Raw genomic sequence first — 18,462 nt, 5'->3', positions numbered from 1 at the left:
ATCTACTCCGTGAAACATGTAAGGATTTCACCTTTGAGACCTGTACTCCTCAAGACAAAACTGGCGGTAGTTATTCAGGGGATTCAGAAGTTAAGAGACAGAAATGTAATACACTCACAGTACTGGATTACATAGATATATCGAACCATGATAGAAAATCCATTAAACATTTGTAGTCCAGTAAGTCAAAGCTTTAGACTAACATATGAAATAAGAAAAGCCTGAATTTAAAAAAAAAAAAAAAAAAAAAAATCCCTTTTACCCCCAAATTTAAGGGGTTTTGGTTTTTGTTGGTTTTTTTTTTTTTTTACTTTAAATAGATGATGCTGCACAAAGTGCTAAGAGGCATCAGATTTTGCAAAATAAAGTCAGAACTTTGTACATGCGGACTAAAAAAAAATGATCTATTGATGTGTGGACTTCTAAGAATAATTTTCAACAATATTTTGGTATTCAGAACACCAGGTTTAAAGTCATCAATTTCCTTCTAGTATGTTGTAGCAGTCCCAGTGCTGCCCTGTTCTTCACCCTGTAAGGGTTTATGGGTGCTGGGAACACCCGTAAACCCCAGCCCCACAAAAGTCACTAGTTGGATCAGAGTTATATCCAGACAGTTTGTCAGCACTCAGCTGGTATGTACACTACAAAATTCTTTAGAAAATACACTGGAAAAATATGCAAGGTCACTCAACAAGCAGAAACACAGACGAACACACAAGTTGGATTATGTTCCACTGACTCAGGCAAGCTCTTCCATTTCTGTGCCTGAGGTTCTCCATTTATGAAGTGGTCAGTGATTTACAGTGAAGTCAGGGTCTTCCTAAGCCTTACATATCGCACTCAGATTCCGTTTGGGTTCACATGCCAACATTCATAACTGACTTTGCGTATACTTTTAATAGGCTGTTGCATAGTACAGCATATGAACAGGTTATTATATTCATATATTCATTTTAAACCACAAGACATAGTGAACAACTGTGCATTCATTTGTAATGTGCTTATAAAAGTTACATTTAACGCTTTATAAATCTCTTTGCAAAGTGAAATGTGCTGTAGGACCAGACTGACCATGTCTTTTGGGTTTTAACAAAGGGTCATCCTTGGCCTGTCTGGTCAACCGGTGCAGAGCAGCTCATGCCCATATTCTTCATAACTTGCCTTGGGCAAGAGGAAGAGGAAGTTTTCTTCAAAAGAGCTGCTGTGAAAATCCTAGAATATGTACAGCGGAAGGAAAGGGCTGGGGATCAGGAGTTAAGAACTCAGTCAAATGAAGCGTGGCTACACCATACAACTCAACAACCTGTGTGAGTACATAGGATGCCCCTTCAAACAAATTAAAAAAGACAATTTTTTTTTTGTAGAATTTTCTCTGAATTTTGGAAAAGTCCATGCTCTCAAGAATATCCTTGGAAGATACCACGAAGTACTGTACGTATAATGAGCTCATGGCACATACAGGCAGTAGAGAAATATGTGCTTCTGCCAGGTGAAGCAGAACAACAACAACAAAAAAAAATCCACAAGAAAACAGTAATTACTACTTCTCCAAAGAAGTGTCAACTAACAATATGAGGTACTGCTGTGGCTCCTCTGTGGCGTTGTGTTTTGCCAGCTAACACAAGCACTAAGTAACTAGGGCAATATAGTTCCTCGAAGTCTCACATATAGGGGAAGACAGGGGTTGAACCAATGTTGTGTTTAACTAGCAAATTCAGGTAATACACTGAAATAACTAAGGACCCATCACAACCCTAATGGATTTTCCTCCATCAACACTCTTCTGGTGTTTGCTAGCAAAAGAAGCACAAAACAAGCCTGACACACAAATAGCAGATTCAGATTCAAACCAGTCCTTCTCACCTTTGTAATTGGGAGGGATTTCTTCCTGACTTAAATTATTATTAAAAAAAATACAGGAGTATCAGAGCACCCTTTGAAGAGATCCACACATTTACGAAGAGCTAATTACATTGTTGATCATTCAAAACAGATTCATTATGAACTCAACATGCGGCACAGAAGTCATTTTATGAGTGGCCTTATTCCTGCATCAAGCAAACTGAGGAGTGAAAATCCTTGCAAAAAGCCAAGCGTTATGAACATAATCCTCTAGTATGCCGTATCTCAGCAGGTAAGATGAAAAAGACAAAACAGAACACCTCAAGACTGCAACAACAAAGAGTTTATTAGAGTCAAGAATATATAATCACTGTACAGAAAACATTCAGAGTTAAAGTGTGAAATACTGAACAGCTCACTGTGCATTCCGGTTGCTGAGCCTGTTAGTGATGATTTAATTGGCTGCCTACAGCTGGCTAACTTATCAGCACTTAAGAACATTTTTGTAAGCAGGGAGGAAATGATTGTCCTTTCTAAACGATAACATTGCCAAAGGTGGGAAATAAAGGATCATACAAATTACATTTAAAACTTATTCAAGGAACAAAGTTGCTGGGAAGGGAAGAGAGGAGATTGCCATAGTTTTGTGGGTTTTGTGTTTTTTCTGCATGGAGGAACTGTAGCCTCAGTGCTGTAACTCTGTACATACCCATGTTCAGTACAGCAATGATTTCTGTTATAAATAAGAAAATATATTAACAGGTACAAGAATTGACCATCAAATCCAGCCTCTTCCAGTTATCTTTGGCTTAGGAGGAAGTTGCTTACTTCAACCTTTGAGGCTCAAATGTTTTCACTAGAAAAAAATGCCATAGTATCTGAGCCTGAAGGATGGTATAACCAACCATTTTCCTTTTAAAAATAAAAAGGAAAAAGGTTGTTTTCAAACCTTCATAGAACGGACACTCAAAAAGCTTCTCCACCTCCTGAGTTCTGAATTCTTCATGCTACCAAACCTGCAGCTTTCACCTTCCAAAACTGTCCACAAGGGCCTGAGAGAGTCTTTTTTCTTGAGCATTCCTTGTTTCCACCGCAGATAGGCAAAAGGCTTATTTTCTCCAATACTAAAAGAAAACAAAAAAACACATAGCACAGCATTTATTCAACCTGGTTCACTCTCAAAGAACAGAAGTTATGCGTAAATTGAACCCTATGTTTAAAAGCATGGTGAAATGCCTAAAGGCAGGCAATTTTCACAACCCTTCAGGAAAACAAACAGCTTGGAAACCAACTCTATTTGCCCCTTGACAAATGGTTTCATCCAGTCTACACAATCCTGCTGGTAGATGTTTCCTATTTTATTTTGGCATCCAATAGGAGGAAAACAGTAGCCTTGTCCTAAGGGAAAGGAACCACAGCTGCATTCTGGGATGCAGCTGGACTGGGACCACAGCCGGAGGTATTCTAAAGCTACTCAACATTTACAGCTTAATTTGTGTTTGTTTCTAAACAGAGAGCAGCCAACCATTAGTACAACCCCAAATTCTACAGCTACGTTTTAGGTGGGACGCTCCTCATCCCCCAAGCTTTCACTTTTTAATCAGTGCTTAACAGAAGCCCAGAATGAAACCGAGTTGACTTGTAAATTTACAAGGGAAATAAAATGTGAAATTAGTCACTTCAATTGGAGACTGCTTCCTTCCTCTGCAGAAATAAATAATGCTGCTAAAATGAAAATGACTCTCCAGGGAGAAATGGCTATCCAGTCTTCATTAGTATTAACTGAAATTAGTATGCACTTTTTATCCTCTTGAGCACTACTGTAGAACACCATTAACTTATTCTAAATGTTAAATTTATTTACTTTTGAGACAACAGTTTTTTGATAACCATTAAGGAGACAAGTACTACATAAAAAGGTCTGTAAAATATCTTATAAGATAACAGAGATGCATTAGAAACTAAAGACTTCATAACACAGAAGAACAGAACTCAATTTACAATATTGTTACAAAAGAACAATACCAAGATGATGCCAAAATACCTAGATTGCTTTATCCAAGAGCTTTACTTACTAGAGAGTGACATAGAATGCTGATACACAACAGTTTCTATAATAACCAACCTTATTAAAAACTCTTAACTGCTGCACTAGACAGCACAGATTCCTTGTAGGCCTATTTTGGAGGCAGTAAGAAAATAAGTATCTATTGATAAACAAAAAAAAAACATGCTGAAGAGCATTTCAAATGAAAAATTGTGTGGCATTAGGCCAAAATCTGCTGCTTAAGCATATGTCATAATACCTGTGTAGTGTGGGGTTTTTTTTGTTTGTTATTGGTTTTTTTTAGACTACTTATATTACTATTAAGAACAAGGCCACCGGCAATGCAACGCAGCTTTATACATGAACAAACTGAAAGCTTCAGTTGGCCATTGTGTAAGATGACCCCTTTACAGCAAATTCAATGACGCATTAATTGTTCATTTGTTCCAACGATTTACAGACTCTGTGAAGATTCCGGCAGCAAATTCTTAAGACTGCCTCAGACAAAAAAAGATAATGATTTTGACTAATGAAGTCCTAAATATCACTAAAGTGTCCTACCTCACTTGTAATACAAACAGAATAGACATTAATTACATTTAATTTTGATAGATTTTTTTTTTTTAAGTTTTTAAAAAAAAACATATAAATGGACCTCGGATTCTTAAGACTTGTCAACTGCTGATTAATTTATGACTATTCTTTTTGTACTCTCCTCATACTTTCAAGCATCTAGTGTTCTTGCAGGGGGAAGCCGGCAAGTGTAATTACTTACAGAACATGAATGGAGGCAATAATCTGAACTCCCCAAACTAGCAGAAGAATCTAACATCACATGGAGCCATTCAGCACTAAAAGCAACACACTATTGTCTTCATTTTAGACACCCAAACCCCACAGCACAGGAAAAAGAGGCCAAAAGTCTCTGTGCTGGAACCCAGCATGGGTCAGCTGGAAAGGTAAAAACCCCAAATGAGACAACTGGATCAGGTGTGCATTAGTGGCTGTCACATCCGCTAATCTGGTATCCAAAGTGCAATATGTACACAACGTGTGCTTGTTTTTTAACTCCCAAAATATAAATCGAAGACACAATCCTTGCCAGCTGCTGTATACATCAGCCTTTCCTTAGAACACCATTCCTGGGAGCTAGAAGCCTGGGTTCAAATTCTCGGGTATTTTTAAATATTCTGAACAAATCTGTCCAGTGATTTTAAAAGCAGCTGTAAGCACTGAAGAAAGGTCAAGCAAGAACAAGTCTGAATGGAAAAAGAAAAGGTCACCTAAATCAAACCTGTAAACTCTGACTTACTAATACAGCTTCACAAATGCAGTAACAATTATCTGGGAGAGTCTGGCAGTCACCTAAAGCCAATGAAGTAAAAAAGACGTGTCTTTTTAAAAGTGACTATCCATCTGTTATTAAAAGAAAGGTCTACACACGGACGGATTTAAGGAAAAAACAATGTAAATTCAAAGAAGAAATGCTTTTGCGAAGACAGTTTTATTCAATATGATAATTAAACATTTTACTGTCTTACTGTGGCTTGTAACACAGCACACATATGCGTGGTTAAACACTTCATTCTCCATACTAGAGAAAGGGTAAATTTTAATAATAAAAATAGCGGAGATAATAATTTATTGACACCCCAGAGCATTAGCAAGAATTAGATAACGTGTGAGGGTGGATGGGACCTCTCATTAAGTCCAATCCCCTTGCTCAAGCAGGGCCAAACATCACAGGTTGCTCAGGACATTGAGCTGTTGGATTTTAAAGCATCTTCAGAGAGAGAAACTCTGCCACCTCTCTGGCAAACAAGTCCCAGTGTCTGATTACCCTCACAGTAAAAATTCTTTGATGAACTTTCTTGTCTTTCAGTTTGTGCCCATTATCTCTTGTCCAGTCACTGGGCACCACTGAAAAGTGCCTGACTCCATCTTCTTTACTCCCTTCCATCAGGCGTTCATATGCATTGGTATGCGTATGAACCCTGAGCATCCTCTTCTCCAGGCTGAGCACTCACAGCTCTCTCAGCCTCTCCCTGTATGACAGATGCTCCAAGCACTTGATCATCTCCATCGCCCTTTGCTGGACTCACTCCGGCACGTCCACGTCTCTCCTCTACTGGGGAACCCAAAAGCGGCACAGCACTCCAGGTGAATCTCACATAGCACTGGGCAGAGGGGAAGGATCACCTCCCTCCACCTGCCAGCAACACTCTGGCTAATGTGGTCATGGAAGCTGGTGGCCCTTCTTTGCCACAAGATCATATTGCTGCATAGAATCATACAACAGTTTGGGACGGAAGGTCATCTAGTCCAACCCCCCTGCAATGACTAGGGACATCTTCAACTAGATCAGGTTGCTCAGAGCCCTGTCCAACCTGACCTTGAACGTTACCAGGAATGGGGCATCTATCACCTCTCTGGGCAGCCTGTGTCAGTGTTTCACAACCCCAACTCTCTCAGCCTGTCCTCATAACAGAGGTGCTCCAGCCCTCTGATCATTTTTGTTGCCCTCCTCTGGACCTGCTGCAACAGGTCCATGTCCTTCCTGTGCTGAAGCCCCAGAGCTGCTGGCAGCCCTGCAGGTAGGTTCTCACCAGAGAAGAGCAGAGGAGCAGAATCATCTCCCTTGACCTGCTGGCCATGCTTCTTTTGATGCAGCCCAGGACACAGTTGTCCTTCTGGGCTGTGAGTGCACATTGTCAGCTCTTGTCCAGCTTCTCATCCACCAGTACCCCCACATTCTTCTCGGCAGGGCTGCTCTCAATCCCTTCATCCCCCAGTGTGTATTGATACCTGGGGCTGCCCCAACCCACATGCAGGACCTTGCACTTGGCCTTGTTGAACATCATGAGGTTCACAGGTGCCCAGTTCTCGAGCTTGTCCAGGTCCCTCTGGATGGCATCCCGTCCCTCAAGCATGTCAACCGCACCATTCAGCTTGGTGTTGTCTGCAAATCTGGTGAGGGTGCACTCAATCCAACTATGTCATCGATGAAAGTATTGAACAGTACTGGTCCCAATACTGACCCCGAGAGACTTTACTCATCACTGATCTGAATCCAGACATTGAGCTGTTGACCAGTGCTAGTGGTCCACATCAGGTGCAACTTCACCAAAACTTTCACAGCTTTCTCTGAAAAGTGGCTTCCCACCTCATCACCTGCCCCCCTTGCCTGTGCTTGTACAAAGGGCTAGTCCACACCACATACACTTAGGTACTTCCTTTTGGTGAACCCAATAAGGTTCCTATGTAGTCATCTCTCCAGCCTGTCAAGGTCCCTGTAGATGGCAGCTGATGCTTCTGGTGTATCAGCTGCTCCCAGTTTGCATTGTCTGCAAACTTGCTGAGGGTGCACTTCATCCCATCATCCAGGTCATTAATGAAGATGCTCAACAATTTTGGCCTCAGTATCAACCCTCGGAGTATACCACTAGTGACTGGCCTCCAGATGAAGTTTGTGCCACTGATCGCAACCTTCTAATCCTAGCCCATCAGCCAGTTTCCAATCTACATCAGTGTCCATTTCTCTAGTCTATATTGCTCCAGTTTCTTTATGAGGATATTATGGAAGACAGTGTCAAAGCCTTGCAAAAGACAAGATAAATAATACCTACAGCTTTCACCCAGTCCACTGAGATCGCCATTTTATCTTAAGCACCCATCAGGCTCGTCAGGCATGATTTCCCTTTTGTAAATGCATGCTGACTACTCCCAATCACCTTGAATATATTCCGCAGGTGCAGACCTGCAGGTAGAGCAGAAGCCATCCCTCCTAATACCAGAAATCCCACAGTGCCAGCTGTTACCATCCTAGGAGTCTCCATGTCCTAACTTGATGAGCACAACATATTCTTGCTCCTCTTTCAGTGCAGCTGGAGGTTCAGGCTTTCTATCTACAAGGTCTTCAGGAAGATCTGGTCAATCCCTTTCTTGTCAGCCCTAGTACTGTGCAGTCTTCTGACCTCATCCCAGAGCCCCTTTACTTCGTGATGTAGACATTCCAACACTGCACAACTCCTGCAAGCAAGGAGCCCAATTTCTACTGCCCCAGCAAGAGATCTGAGCCACCCCCTACAGTGCCTAATGTGAAAAACTGCATTATCCCTTAGGATCTCCATCTGTGCTGAGGCCTCTGACATAGGGGACAGCTGCTCACATAGCTGCAGAGGACCATGTTCTGTGGTACAGCATCAATATCACAGAGGGTGTGAATACTGTTATGAGCAGAGCTCCTGGCCCCTTCTGTGCAAGTGGCTGTGCCTATTAATGATCAAAATAACTAGCTGGAATGCCCAGTTAAGGAAGCCAAAGAATGGAAGTTTACCTTCACTCATTTACTTCCAGAATGAAAGCTAAGGAAGTTCTGGATCCTTCCCTCAGAACTCCAGCTTCCAATTTGCAGTTCTTACCCTTGGTAATACAACCAGTTACATTGCACTTAGCATATTTGCTAAGGTGCTTTAAAGAATTCTTTAGGACCACTAAAAGCTTGCTCTCAAGTCATAGCAGCAAGAACGCAAGTTGGAAAATGAACTAGAACATCATAAACAATGAAGTCAAGTCTTGAACTTACCACTTGCAACCTTACTCTCACCTTACTCCGTTTTCACTGACACCACCAATTGAGAAAATATCTCACCTGTGCAAACTTGTGTATCTGCTCCACCACAGCTGCAAAGAGGGCATGGACACTTTCATCAATTAGACTCTGCATATAATGTACAGCTTCTTCGTCGGACAGGTCCAAACGAAACTTATCCTGCACCTGGAACGGGGGCAGACATGACAAAAATTAATTCAATTCAACAGTTAAAACATACACTATTCTACGTGAAGTATACAGTAGCAGACATAATGATTTCAGTTATGGAAGTTTTGTAGAGAATCTCTCTTTTACTTTTAAGTTACAGCAGATTGTTGGAAATTTACAACATTACGTAAAATGCCTATTTTAAACTGATTTGTAAAAATAAGTATTTAAATAAACTAGAAACAGACCCTTACAACTCACCCGCCCCCAACTAGTAATCTCAAAGATTGAAGACAGAAAGTCAAAAGAAGTACCTGGGGGTGTTGGTGGACAGCCGGCTGAATATGAGCCGGGAGTGTGCCCAGGTGGCCAAAAAGGCCAATGGCATCCTGGCCTGTATCAGGAATAGTGTGATGAGCAGGACTAGGGAAGTGATCATCCCCCTGTACTCGGCACTGGTGAGTCCCCACGTCAAGTGCTGTGTTCAGTTTTGGGCCCCTCACTACAAGAAGGACATTGAGGTGTTGGAGTGTATCCAGAGAAGGGCTACAAAGCTGGTGAGGGGTCTGGAAGATAAGTCTTATAAGTAATGACTGCGGGAACTGGGGTTGTTTAGCCTGGAGAAGAGGAGGCTGAAGGGAGACCTTATCACTCTCTACAACTGCCTGAAAGGAGGTTGTAGAGAGGTGGGGGCTGACCTCTTCTCCCTAGTGACAAATGAGAGGAAATGGGCTCAAGTTATGTCAGATGAGGTTTAGATTGGGTATTACGAAAAAATTTTTCCCTGAAAGGGTTATTAAACATTGGAATAGGCTGCCCAGGGAGGTGGTAAATTCACCATCCCTGGAGGTCTTTAAAAAAGGGGTAGATGTGGTACTTGATGACATGGTTTAGAAGTGGTTTTGTCAGGGTAGGCCAATGGTTGGACTTGATGATCTTAAAGGTCCCTTCCAACCTCAGCAATTCTATGATTCTATGATAAGAGTTTAGACAGAACAAAATTCTATGAGAGAAAGAGAAAATAGTCAACATTCACTAAACAAGAAAGAAATGTCACTTGAGGAAAAAAAAAACCCGCAACTTTGCATATTAAATACAAAGTTGTAAGAGTCTGGATGATCCTAATAATTTTTGAAAGTAGGTAACACTTCCTTATTTTCAGATAACATTGTCTTTTAGAAACTAAGGCAATTAAGTAAAGAATACAGAATCAGAAGAAAGGGGAAGCGAAGCAAACCAACCCTGTTAAAACTGACCTTTATATGGCAGGTGAGAATTTCATGAACTTTGATTATATCCACCACCCATGAACAGGTGGTTGGAGACACTGTTACCCCTTACACTGTTTTTTCTTTTAACAGCAACATATTTTAACTATTGTATCAATAACACATTTTGCTTAGTACCTGCAATTTGTATATGAATTAAAAGCTGAAAGCATCATAATTAAGAACACAGCAATATACTTTCCTATTTCAGTCCTGGCAAAGCCTTGACCCATAAATATTTACAAAGGTGCAGTGGATGCCTTTCTGTGAATTCCAACTAATCCCATGGCAATTGTTCAGGACTGCTCCAGATGGCAACATCTCACAAGCACTGTTATACAGACATTCCTTTGGTAATACTCAAAAACCTCTGTATATTGAACTGGCAAGAGCTTAAACAGATCTTTAGGAAAAAAGAAAAAAAACACAATATTTTGCTTTACAGGAGCCAAGTTTTGCAGACATGCCTTATTGCTCACAACGTTTATGAGAAGCAGATGCATCAGCAAGCACTTTGGGTGAGTTCAAATAATCTGATACATGGATCTGAGGAAGTGCTAAAGATATCAAAATACTGTGTTCTAAGTTTTCCGAAGCGCTACCTGTGCAGCAAGGTCTGCATATAGAATCACGGAATTGTCCAGGTTGGAAGGGACCTTTAAGATCATCAAGATCAACCATCAACCTAACACTGCCAAAACCACCATCAAACCATGTCCCTCGGCATCACATTTACATGTCTTTTAAATAAATCCAGGGATGGCAACTCCAACCCCCTCCCTGGGCAGCCAATGCTTGACAAACCTTTCTGTGGAGAACTTTTTCCTAATATCCAATCTAAATGTCCCCTGGTGCAACTTGAGGCCATTTCTTCTTGTCCTTTCACTTGTTCCTTGGGGGAAGAGGCTGACACCCACCTCGCTACACCCTCCTTTCAGGTAGCTGTAGAGAGCAATAAGGTCTTCCCTCAGCCTCCTCTTCTCCGGGCTAAACAACCCCAGTTCCCTCAGCCACTCCTCATAAGACTTGTTCTCCAGACTCCCCACCAGCTTTGTTGCCCTTCTCTGGACATGCTCCAGCACCTCAACATCTTTCTTGTAGTGAGGGGCCCAAAACTAATCCATGGAGGATGTGGAAAGCTGGGAACATCAAGGGCTGGGCTGTTCCCACCTCCAGCACTGACTTGAGTAGTTAGAGGCCCAAAACTGAAGACAGTACTCAAGGTGGGAATGATCACCCCCCTGTACTCACCAGTGCCGAGTACAGGGGGATGATCACTTCTCTAGCCCTGTTCACCGCACTATTCCTGACACAGGCCAGGATGCTGTTGGCCTTCTTGGCCACCTGGGCACTCTGCTGGCTCATATTCAGCCGGATGTCCACCAACACCCCCAGGTCCTTTTCTGCCCGGCAGCTTTCCAGCCACTCTGCCCCAAGCCTGTAGCGCTGCACGGGGTTGTTGTGACCCAAGTGCGGGACCCGGCACTTGGCCTTATTGAACCTCATATAAGTGGCCTCAGCCCATCGATCCAGCCTGTCCACATCCCTCTGTAGGGCCATCCTACCCTCAAGCAGGTTGACACTCCCACCTAACTTACTATCGTCTACAAACTTACTGAGGGTAAGTAGGCAGGGCAAGTGTTCAGATTTGTTCTGAAAGAAGAAGGTATCATCACATTTTTGGGATAATAATGCTAACTGTGGGTGCTTAATTTGGAATACCATTTGTGTTGTTTAAGACCTCCAAGGGAGTCCATGATCTCTTGGAATTAAGGAGTCTAAGATCCCAACATTCTCCAATCAATTCTATCTCCAAAAATTAAAACTACTAGTCACTTTGCAAAGTAGCGCTGATCACAGTACAAAAATTGCCCGGCAAATTCACATTACTTGCAGATTATTAATTGCTGCCATCTAATCACATGCTTTATGCTCATAAAGACAAATTTCAAACAATATGAGCTCTTGTGGAGACCATCATATCCACCTACTTGAGTTTCTTGCATAATAAGCTAGGTAAAATTGTATCAAACAATTTTTGCATCAAGTATGTAACTTCTAGTTTATCTGTGAGAATCTCTTTTATAGAGTCTTTATGCTGAGACAGAATGCTTCACATTCTGTGTAAATTGTTTCAATGATTAATTGCCCTACTTAACAATTGTGATTTATTTCCTATCTGAATTTGTCCAATTTCCATCTCAAATAGTTGAGCTCATTAAAACTTTTTATATTAAAGAACTGTCCATCAAATATCTCTGTTGTGTAGGTAAATATCAAATGATTTAAGTTGCTTCTTAACCTTCTCCTGGGTATGACTGAGGAGACTGACTGTAAGACAGAATCAAGTCTTTCCTGAACATCTTCCACGCATTCACTTTTTTTTAAGCATTGACAAAAATGCGAGTGAAATTATTTCAACCAGGTTGTTAATAAGGTTGTATTTGTGAGACGATACTACCTTCTCTTCCTATTTTATATTCCATTTTATGCACCAAGGGTATCGCATATGCAATCACCCTTTTAATGACAGCAAAATATTCTGAGATTTCTTTCAGTATTGCCCTGTATTCTTTTCACAAGCAATGTATTCCAGAATGGTACCCTTCAGCGCTACAATAAAAAGCATAAGCAAGCTTCACAGGTATGGAAAGATAATGCTGCTTCACTCAAAGTATGTTAGAACTCTGCTGCTGATACATTTCAAGTAAGCATAAACCGAGTTTTTCCTCAACTTCCCCTCAAAAAGAAATTTGATCAGTATGAAACAATAGATTAAATCAAAAAAGTTCCAACTCTCAAGGAAGCAAGTACCAGGGAGAAATGCAGAAGATATTTCAAGCTAATATTATAGAACTTTTACCTTCATAATAAACATGATGAGAAGGAAGTTTATTATCTTCCACATATTAGAAGTTGGACAGCCAATGAAGCACACAGTAGAATCCAACTGAATTTAATGGACTATTCCCATGCTCGCAATTATGCACAAGCTTAAATACCTCCCAAAATTAGAAAACAGACTTCTATCAAATCTATTTTCATGCTTACAGAAAAGGTGATGTAATGAGAATTCAGCAAAATTGCTAACTGCAGTTTCAAAAAAATAAAAATAAAAACCAAACCAAAACACTGTAAGGCTCTTTTACACAACTCTAGTAATATGGCACTTCAGTGATCTTCTAATTTGTTCATAGAAGAACTTATCAGAAAGTCTTGCAGTTAGTGATGTTAAGATGTGGCTTCATTCTATAGAATTAGTGACTATTTAAATCCCCTTCCCACCTTCCCCATGAACCGACCTTAAAATCAGTTTGCTATTAAGAGCAGGATCAAATGCTCCCAAGTACTAGATCTTTGCATGAAAGTTTTTCAGCACTGCAATTAAAACGGATTGCTGCAATCTAGCCGAGAAGAAACACAGCAAGATGACAAATTACCTCTTGAGCTCCAACAGCAGAAACAAGATTAATATCCATTGATTTACGGTTCTTCTAACAAAACCAATAATAATTTTTATTTGAAATCTTTGAGTTCCAAAGTAAACCATGTATTCTAAAAGCCAATAGTTTCTCACAGAGGAGGTGCAACTAAGGAAGAGATTTTTGCATGGTGTAAAAAAAAAAAGTGAAGGGGGGGTGTGTGTCATGTTCTGATAAGTTATACAATTATGTCACTCTACACACTTAAGAAGAATAGCCACCATGAAGGCATCAAAAACATCCCATCTGAATTATTTAGAGATCTCACTTTTGTATTTAAATTAAGGTAAATTGTTTTAGTTTAGTCATTAATATTTGTCAAAAGAAAAAAAAAAAGAAACATACTTGATAACAGTAAACTTTTGCTTTGTTTCCAGAAAGAAAATTTTTAAATTCTACACCGTATACACACACTGATTTTAAACATCAGGTCTCAACAGCAGAATTTGAATGTTTAAGGATGAAAAGGTAGGATAAAGAACCAGACAGTCCATGAAGATGCTGACAAGCAACTTCAAGATTTCAAGTTGTCCACTTCCTATCCCCCTGCACAGTGAATAGTTTAATAATAAAGCATAAAAACCAGCATTGAACAGTTTTATGAATCTGCATGCTTAGAGATTTTGTTATACTTCATTTAAATCTGAAGTGTCCTGTAAGAAAGCTACTATCATAATAGCGCTTTTCCTGTTCAAAAGGCAAAGAAAATAAAAATTAAAAGGGGAAGAGGCCATAAGCCACAAGGAGACAGTTCAGAAGAAAATCTACGGGGGTGGGTGCTGTATAATCACAGAGGATGGCAACTTAACATGGTAATAAATATATATCTATTTTATAGTAAACCCACCAAGAAATACTGCATTGCACCATGACTATGCCATGCAAATTTCCAGGTTTATCAACTACAGTTGAAACAAATTCAAGAGAAAAGCAATAGCGGAGGAACTGGATACTTATAGCTCCCCCACCTTCCAGCATAGTGTGCAAAAACAACACAATAACAGATATAGTGGGCTTTCGGTGATTTTTTTTTTTTTTTTAATATGTGTGACTGATATATATTACAGGTCTTCACACATTCCATTACTGCTGCCTCATGCAATGAATTTCTCAGTACCTGGAGAGACTGCAGATTAAAGCACCAACTAAAAGTTCCTCCTTTTTTAATGCAAACATGAACTTATACAGAACTTATTTTTACTATGGTCTAACATTGCATTTACACATTTTATTTATAATCAGGTCCCAGTTTGCAGATACATTACTATGCCTTCTAGAACAGTTTAAACATAAAGATTAAGGTGCTAAGATACAGGAGGGTGGGGGGTGAAATACCAAAAACAGACATCAGTTTTGACTACGCTTTTGTTGAAAAAAAAACCCAAACAAAACCATCAAAACTCCCAGAAAAACCTCAAACCCAAAACACAAACACCCTGTGAGACTCCAGTCAAAATCAGAATTAACTTCTTCTACCTGCCAAAACCAAACAAAACAGCTCAGCTCAGAATCAACTGGTCATTTCATCCATCCTGTAAACAACCCAGGATCCTGCGATGACACGGCCTGATCAGAGCAAACACTCCAGAATCCCACACCCCAAGTTCTGGGGTAAGTAAAGCAAGTTCCACACCACAAATGTTGTTATGGGGAAGCAGAACACTATGAGAGATAATACTGCAGTAGAAATTAAAATATTTCACAGAAAACACTGATATTTCCCATTAAAAAAAGAAAAAGAAAAAAAAAAAAGACCACCACAACCAATCAAACTCTAAAAAACCTGTTTTAAAGACAGGAAATTTTAAAATCTCTAAACTTTATGTTTATTTATATTTGATGCGAGATTTCACTAGAAAAAAGGAAAGTGGTAAAGTTAAATGAGAGGGAAAGCATAACATCTATAAGAATAATGGGCAGTGTTAATTACTGGTCAAGTCGCACTCCATTTTTGCTTGAAACGTCTTCAAGGACAACTAAAAAGACTATCGTTTTGAAAATAGTATCAAACAGGTTGTATGAAGCTGATTTAACAGAAAACTCCCAGTCAGGCCGACAGAGCTGTGTCCACTATAAAAATCAGGATAGCAATGAAGAGGAAGTGAAATACTCAAGAAAACCCTAATAATCATATTAAAAATTGCAGTTAAAGGTATAGGATAATAGCAGACCTGTGTCTTTATTCAGTTGAATCAGTCTCCAAGCTTCCCTTCTCCTTTCTGGTATTTTGTATTTTTGGAAGCGTGACAGGCTTAGGATTGAGAGATTGCACACAAACCCAGCTGGGAATAGTGCTAGTGCAGCTAAGCGTACTTCATTGCAAAATTGCAAGATTTTCACTTACCATTTTTGCTCCTTAACCACCAGACTGTCCTTTCTCTCTCACCAAAGAGTGAATTTGTATGGATAGTTTTTTGGGGTTTTTTTTTGTCCTCAAGTTTCACCTACTGTATAGGCCATGGTTATCATTGTATTAAAACTCAGGAATTTTTCTTTTTTTACTAGCCAAGCATCTTCTCACTGCTAAAACATTACCTAAAGTGGATTAGTTATTTAGTGTTAAGACAAGCTTTTTAGAACTTCTTAGCAAGCTTTTATAAATTTCAAGGCAGCATCCAAATCCATGCTTCATGAACATTTGTAGCTATGGTTTTCATAATTACTAAAGAAGGTGGTAATGCATTTTGAGGTAATGTATCACATGTACGTATGAGAAACCTTTCTCAGTCCTGTTTAGTTTTCAGACTAATTGCAAGTCAGCCATTCTGAAGACTGGAGGCTGCTCTAATATTTCTTCTTCCAGCAACATTAAGCAGCACTGCTGGTGTCTTCTATGACTACTAGCCACAATTTTGTCAGTCCAATATAGGATTGCTCATTGCAAAGTCAGCTACTTAAATTTAAGAGAAACTTCAGTGTCCTTTTTCCTTGGGTCATAATATGCATTGGCTATAAACATCCTGACTACCACTAAAACCTCAGATAAAAATCAGTTGATAGCCAAAAAAAGAAAACAACAATATTTAGTGGGGTTTTCATGATGATTTTTACTGTTTCGCTGTTTTTACTGTTTTACTGTTTTGTCCACCATTCATGTAGCAGAAACTGGCATTAAATTCTTGGCTGAACATTCACCACATTTAATCTTTTTCAGCAAAAGACTTTCTTGCTTTCCCCGTTGCTTGCAGTCCACACAACTCTCACTACAAACTATTCAGATGCTCTACTTGCATGAACAATTTTATCTGAAATACTGTTCTGACAATAGCTTTTGTTTTCAAGGGTTTGATTTGAACAAACCACAGTTTCTAAAGAAGGCTGTTCAGGCTTCAGTAATTTATTTATTTTATTATTTTTTTTTTTAAAGCCAGTAAAGACACTACTAAACATCTCCAAATTGAACTTCCATGAAAATAAGGGTTTCAGCTGCTGCAGTATGCAAAGATGATACTGTTCCAGCTCAGAATTTCATCATATTAGCCAAAACCTTAAAATCAAATAGGCAGCATGATACAAAACAACAGGAGCACAGGAGTGTTGTCACACTTGGTTCATGTTGCGATGTTTATTCCAATTTTTTTTTTATTTATTTTGAGATGAATTAATATACATGCAAAATCAACAGCCCAGAAACAGAAAAGCTGGGTGTGCAGCTGCAGCATCATTACCCAAATGGACAGAAAGATGAATGTCTGCCTAGACAAAATAAGCTCCACGTCAATGTGACACTTTTACAAAGAATAAACCTCCCTAGAGCAGCAAGCAAATATAAATACTGAAACAAACAGACTCTAACCTAGCAAAACTTGAGTTTTTTTCTCCTGCAAAAGAAAATTTCCTCTTGGCATTAATTAATCTCAGAAATGTTTCCTAGCTCTACTTTTTAACAAATACTGTATTTTCAGTCAGGTGAAAAGAGACAGATATCCACTGCCTAAAAAGGAACATCAAGCAACAAATTAAAAGTCCCTTCCATTTCACTAAGTTGTAAACTCAACTCCCAATTATCCATTGACTGACTCCTGTAGAGGACAGAGGAGGGGAAAAGAGTACAGGGAATTTTACTACAACCCTGATGAAGACACTGGCAAAACTAACTCAGGCGTAGAAACAAGCTAGCTCAGAAACTTTCTGCACCTCAAGTCACATTGCATCTCTGCTTCAGCTTTTGTACCTGCAGAACAAAAATCATTTCACCTTGATATGTTTCGTGTAAAAGGAAAAAAACATGTCTGGTCTCTCTTCTTGCTAGTTTCCAAACAATTATACTCCTCATTTTCTTATCACTTAGTCAGTGTTTGCATAGACTCGGAAACACACAGGGTGCTCTCAGTGTTACACTCTGTAGGAAGAAAATTCCCCACTCTCCTGAATGCTGTGATTTTAGCCTTTCCTGTGTGTACCCAAAGGTGCTATCAAAACTCAATGGCGCTATTTTCACAAATAGCAGTTAACTACCGCTTGCTGTAAGCCAGGTATTTGTGCTGTCTATGTTCACAATAACCTCGCTTGTAAATGAAACAGTTGCAGTATCTTTGCAGCACCTTCTTTAATCAATGGGCATCTGAAACACAGCTCAGTCAATTAGGACACTGTCCTTTAATGCCTGCCGAGTTCTTTGTGCGCCAATGAATCACTGGTCCCTGATGTTTTCTAATTTAAAGGTCAAAATTTGCTATGAAAGACAGACAGAAACCATCTGGCTTTCCTGTAGAAAAATCAAACGCTTTTTTTGTTAGGAGGTGACAATGCTGAATACATTAGCTACATCTGAAGTGCGATAGTCTACCTCTTCCTTACGTAAAATGGCTATATAATTGACTCCAGATTTTAGTCATTACTGCTTAAATTTATAGCACTAGCTAATTTTAAAAAGCCCAACAATTAGCAACTTGTGTTGCAGCTGTACTGGAAATAAAAAAGCAAGTAGCACTGACAGGAAAAAAAGGTGTGTGTGTAGGGGAAATCTTCATTTTATTATCAGTTATGCGCTGACAAGTCAACATAAAGAGATTTCAGCCCAGCCCTTTACCTGAAAACTGAGCAGTGGAAAAAAATAAG

General features: G+C 39.7%; 1 protein-coding gene across 1 annotated transcript in view; it reads right to left on the bottom strand.

Moving 5' to 3' along the window:
- Nucleotides 1–2,785: 2,785 nt before the first annotated feature.
- The window catches only part of PIK3C3 (phosphatidylinositol 3-kinase, catalytic subunit type 3), a 75,580-nt gene continuing 59,903 nt past the window's right edge, over nucleotides 2,786–18,462 (bottom strand). Inside the window, exons 24-26 of the mRNA XM_009891607.1 lie at nucleotides 8,541–8,666; nucleotides 5,202–5,254; nucleotides 2,786–2,966 (exon numbers count right to left, since the gene is read on the bottom strand). Of these exons, the coding sequence (XP_009889909.1) occupies nucleotides 2,786–2,966; nucleotides 5,202–5,254; nucleotides 8,541–8,666 (360 nt within the window). The remainder of the gene's footprint in view (nucleotides 2,967–5,201; nucleotides 5,255–8,540; nucleotides 8,667–18,462) is intronic.

The sequence above is a fragment of the Charadrius vociferus genome, unplaced genomic scaffold, assembly GCF_000708025.1.
Source record: "Charadrius vociferus isolate BGI_N301 unplaced genomic scaffold, ASM70802v2 scaffold599, whole genome shotgun sequence".
In the NCBI taxonomy this organism is placed as follows: domain Eukaryota; kingdom Metazoa; phylum Chordata; class Aves; order Charadriiformes; family Charadriidae; genus Charadrius; species Charadrius vociferus.
Note: the sequence above shows the minus strand (reverse complement) of the source record. Positions and strands in the feature narration are given on the sequence as shown.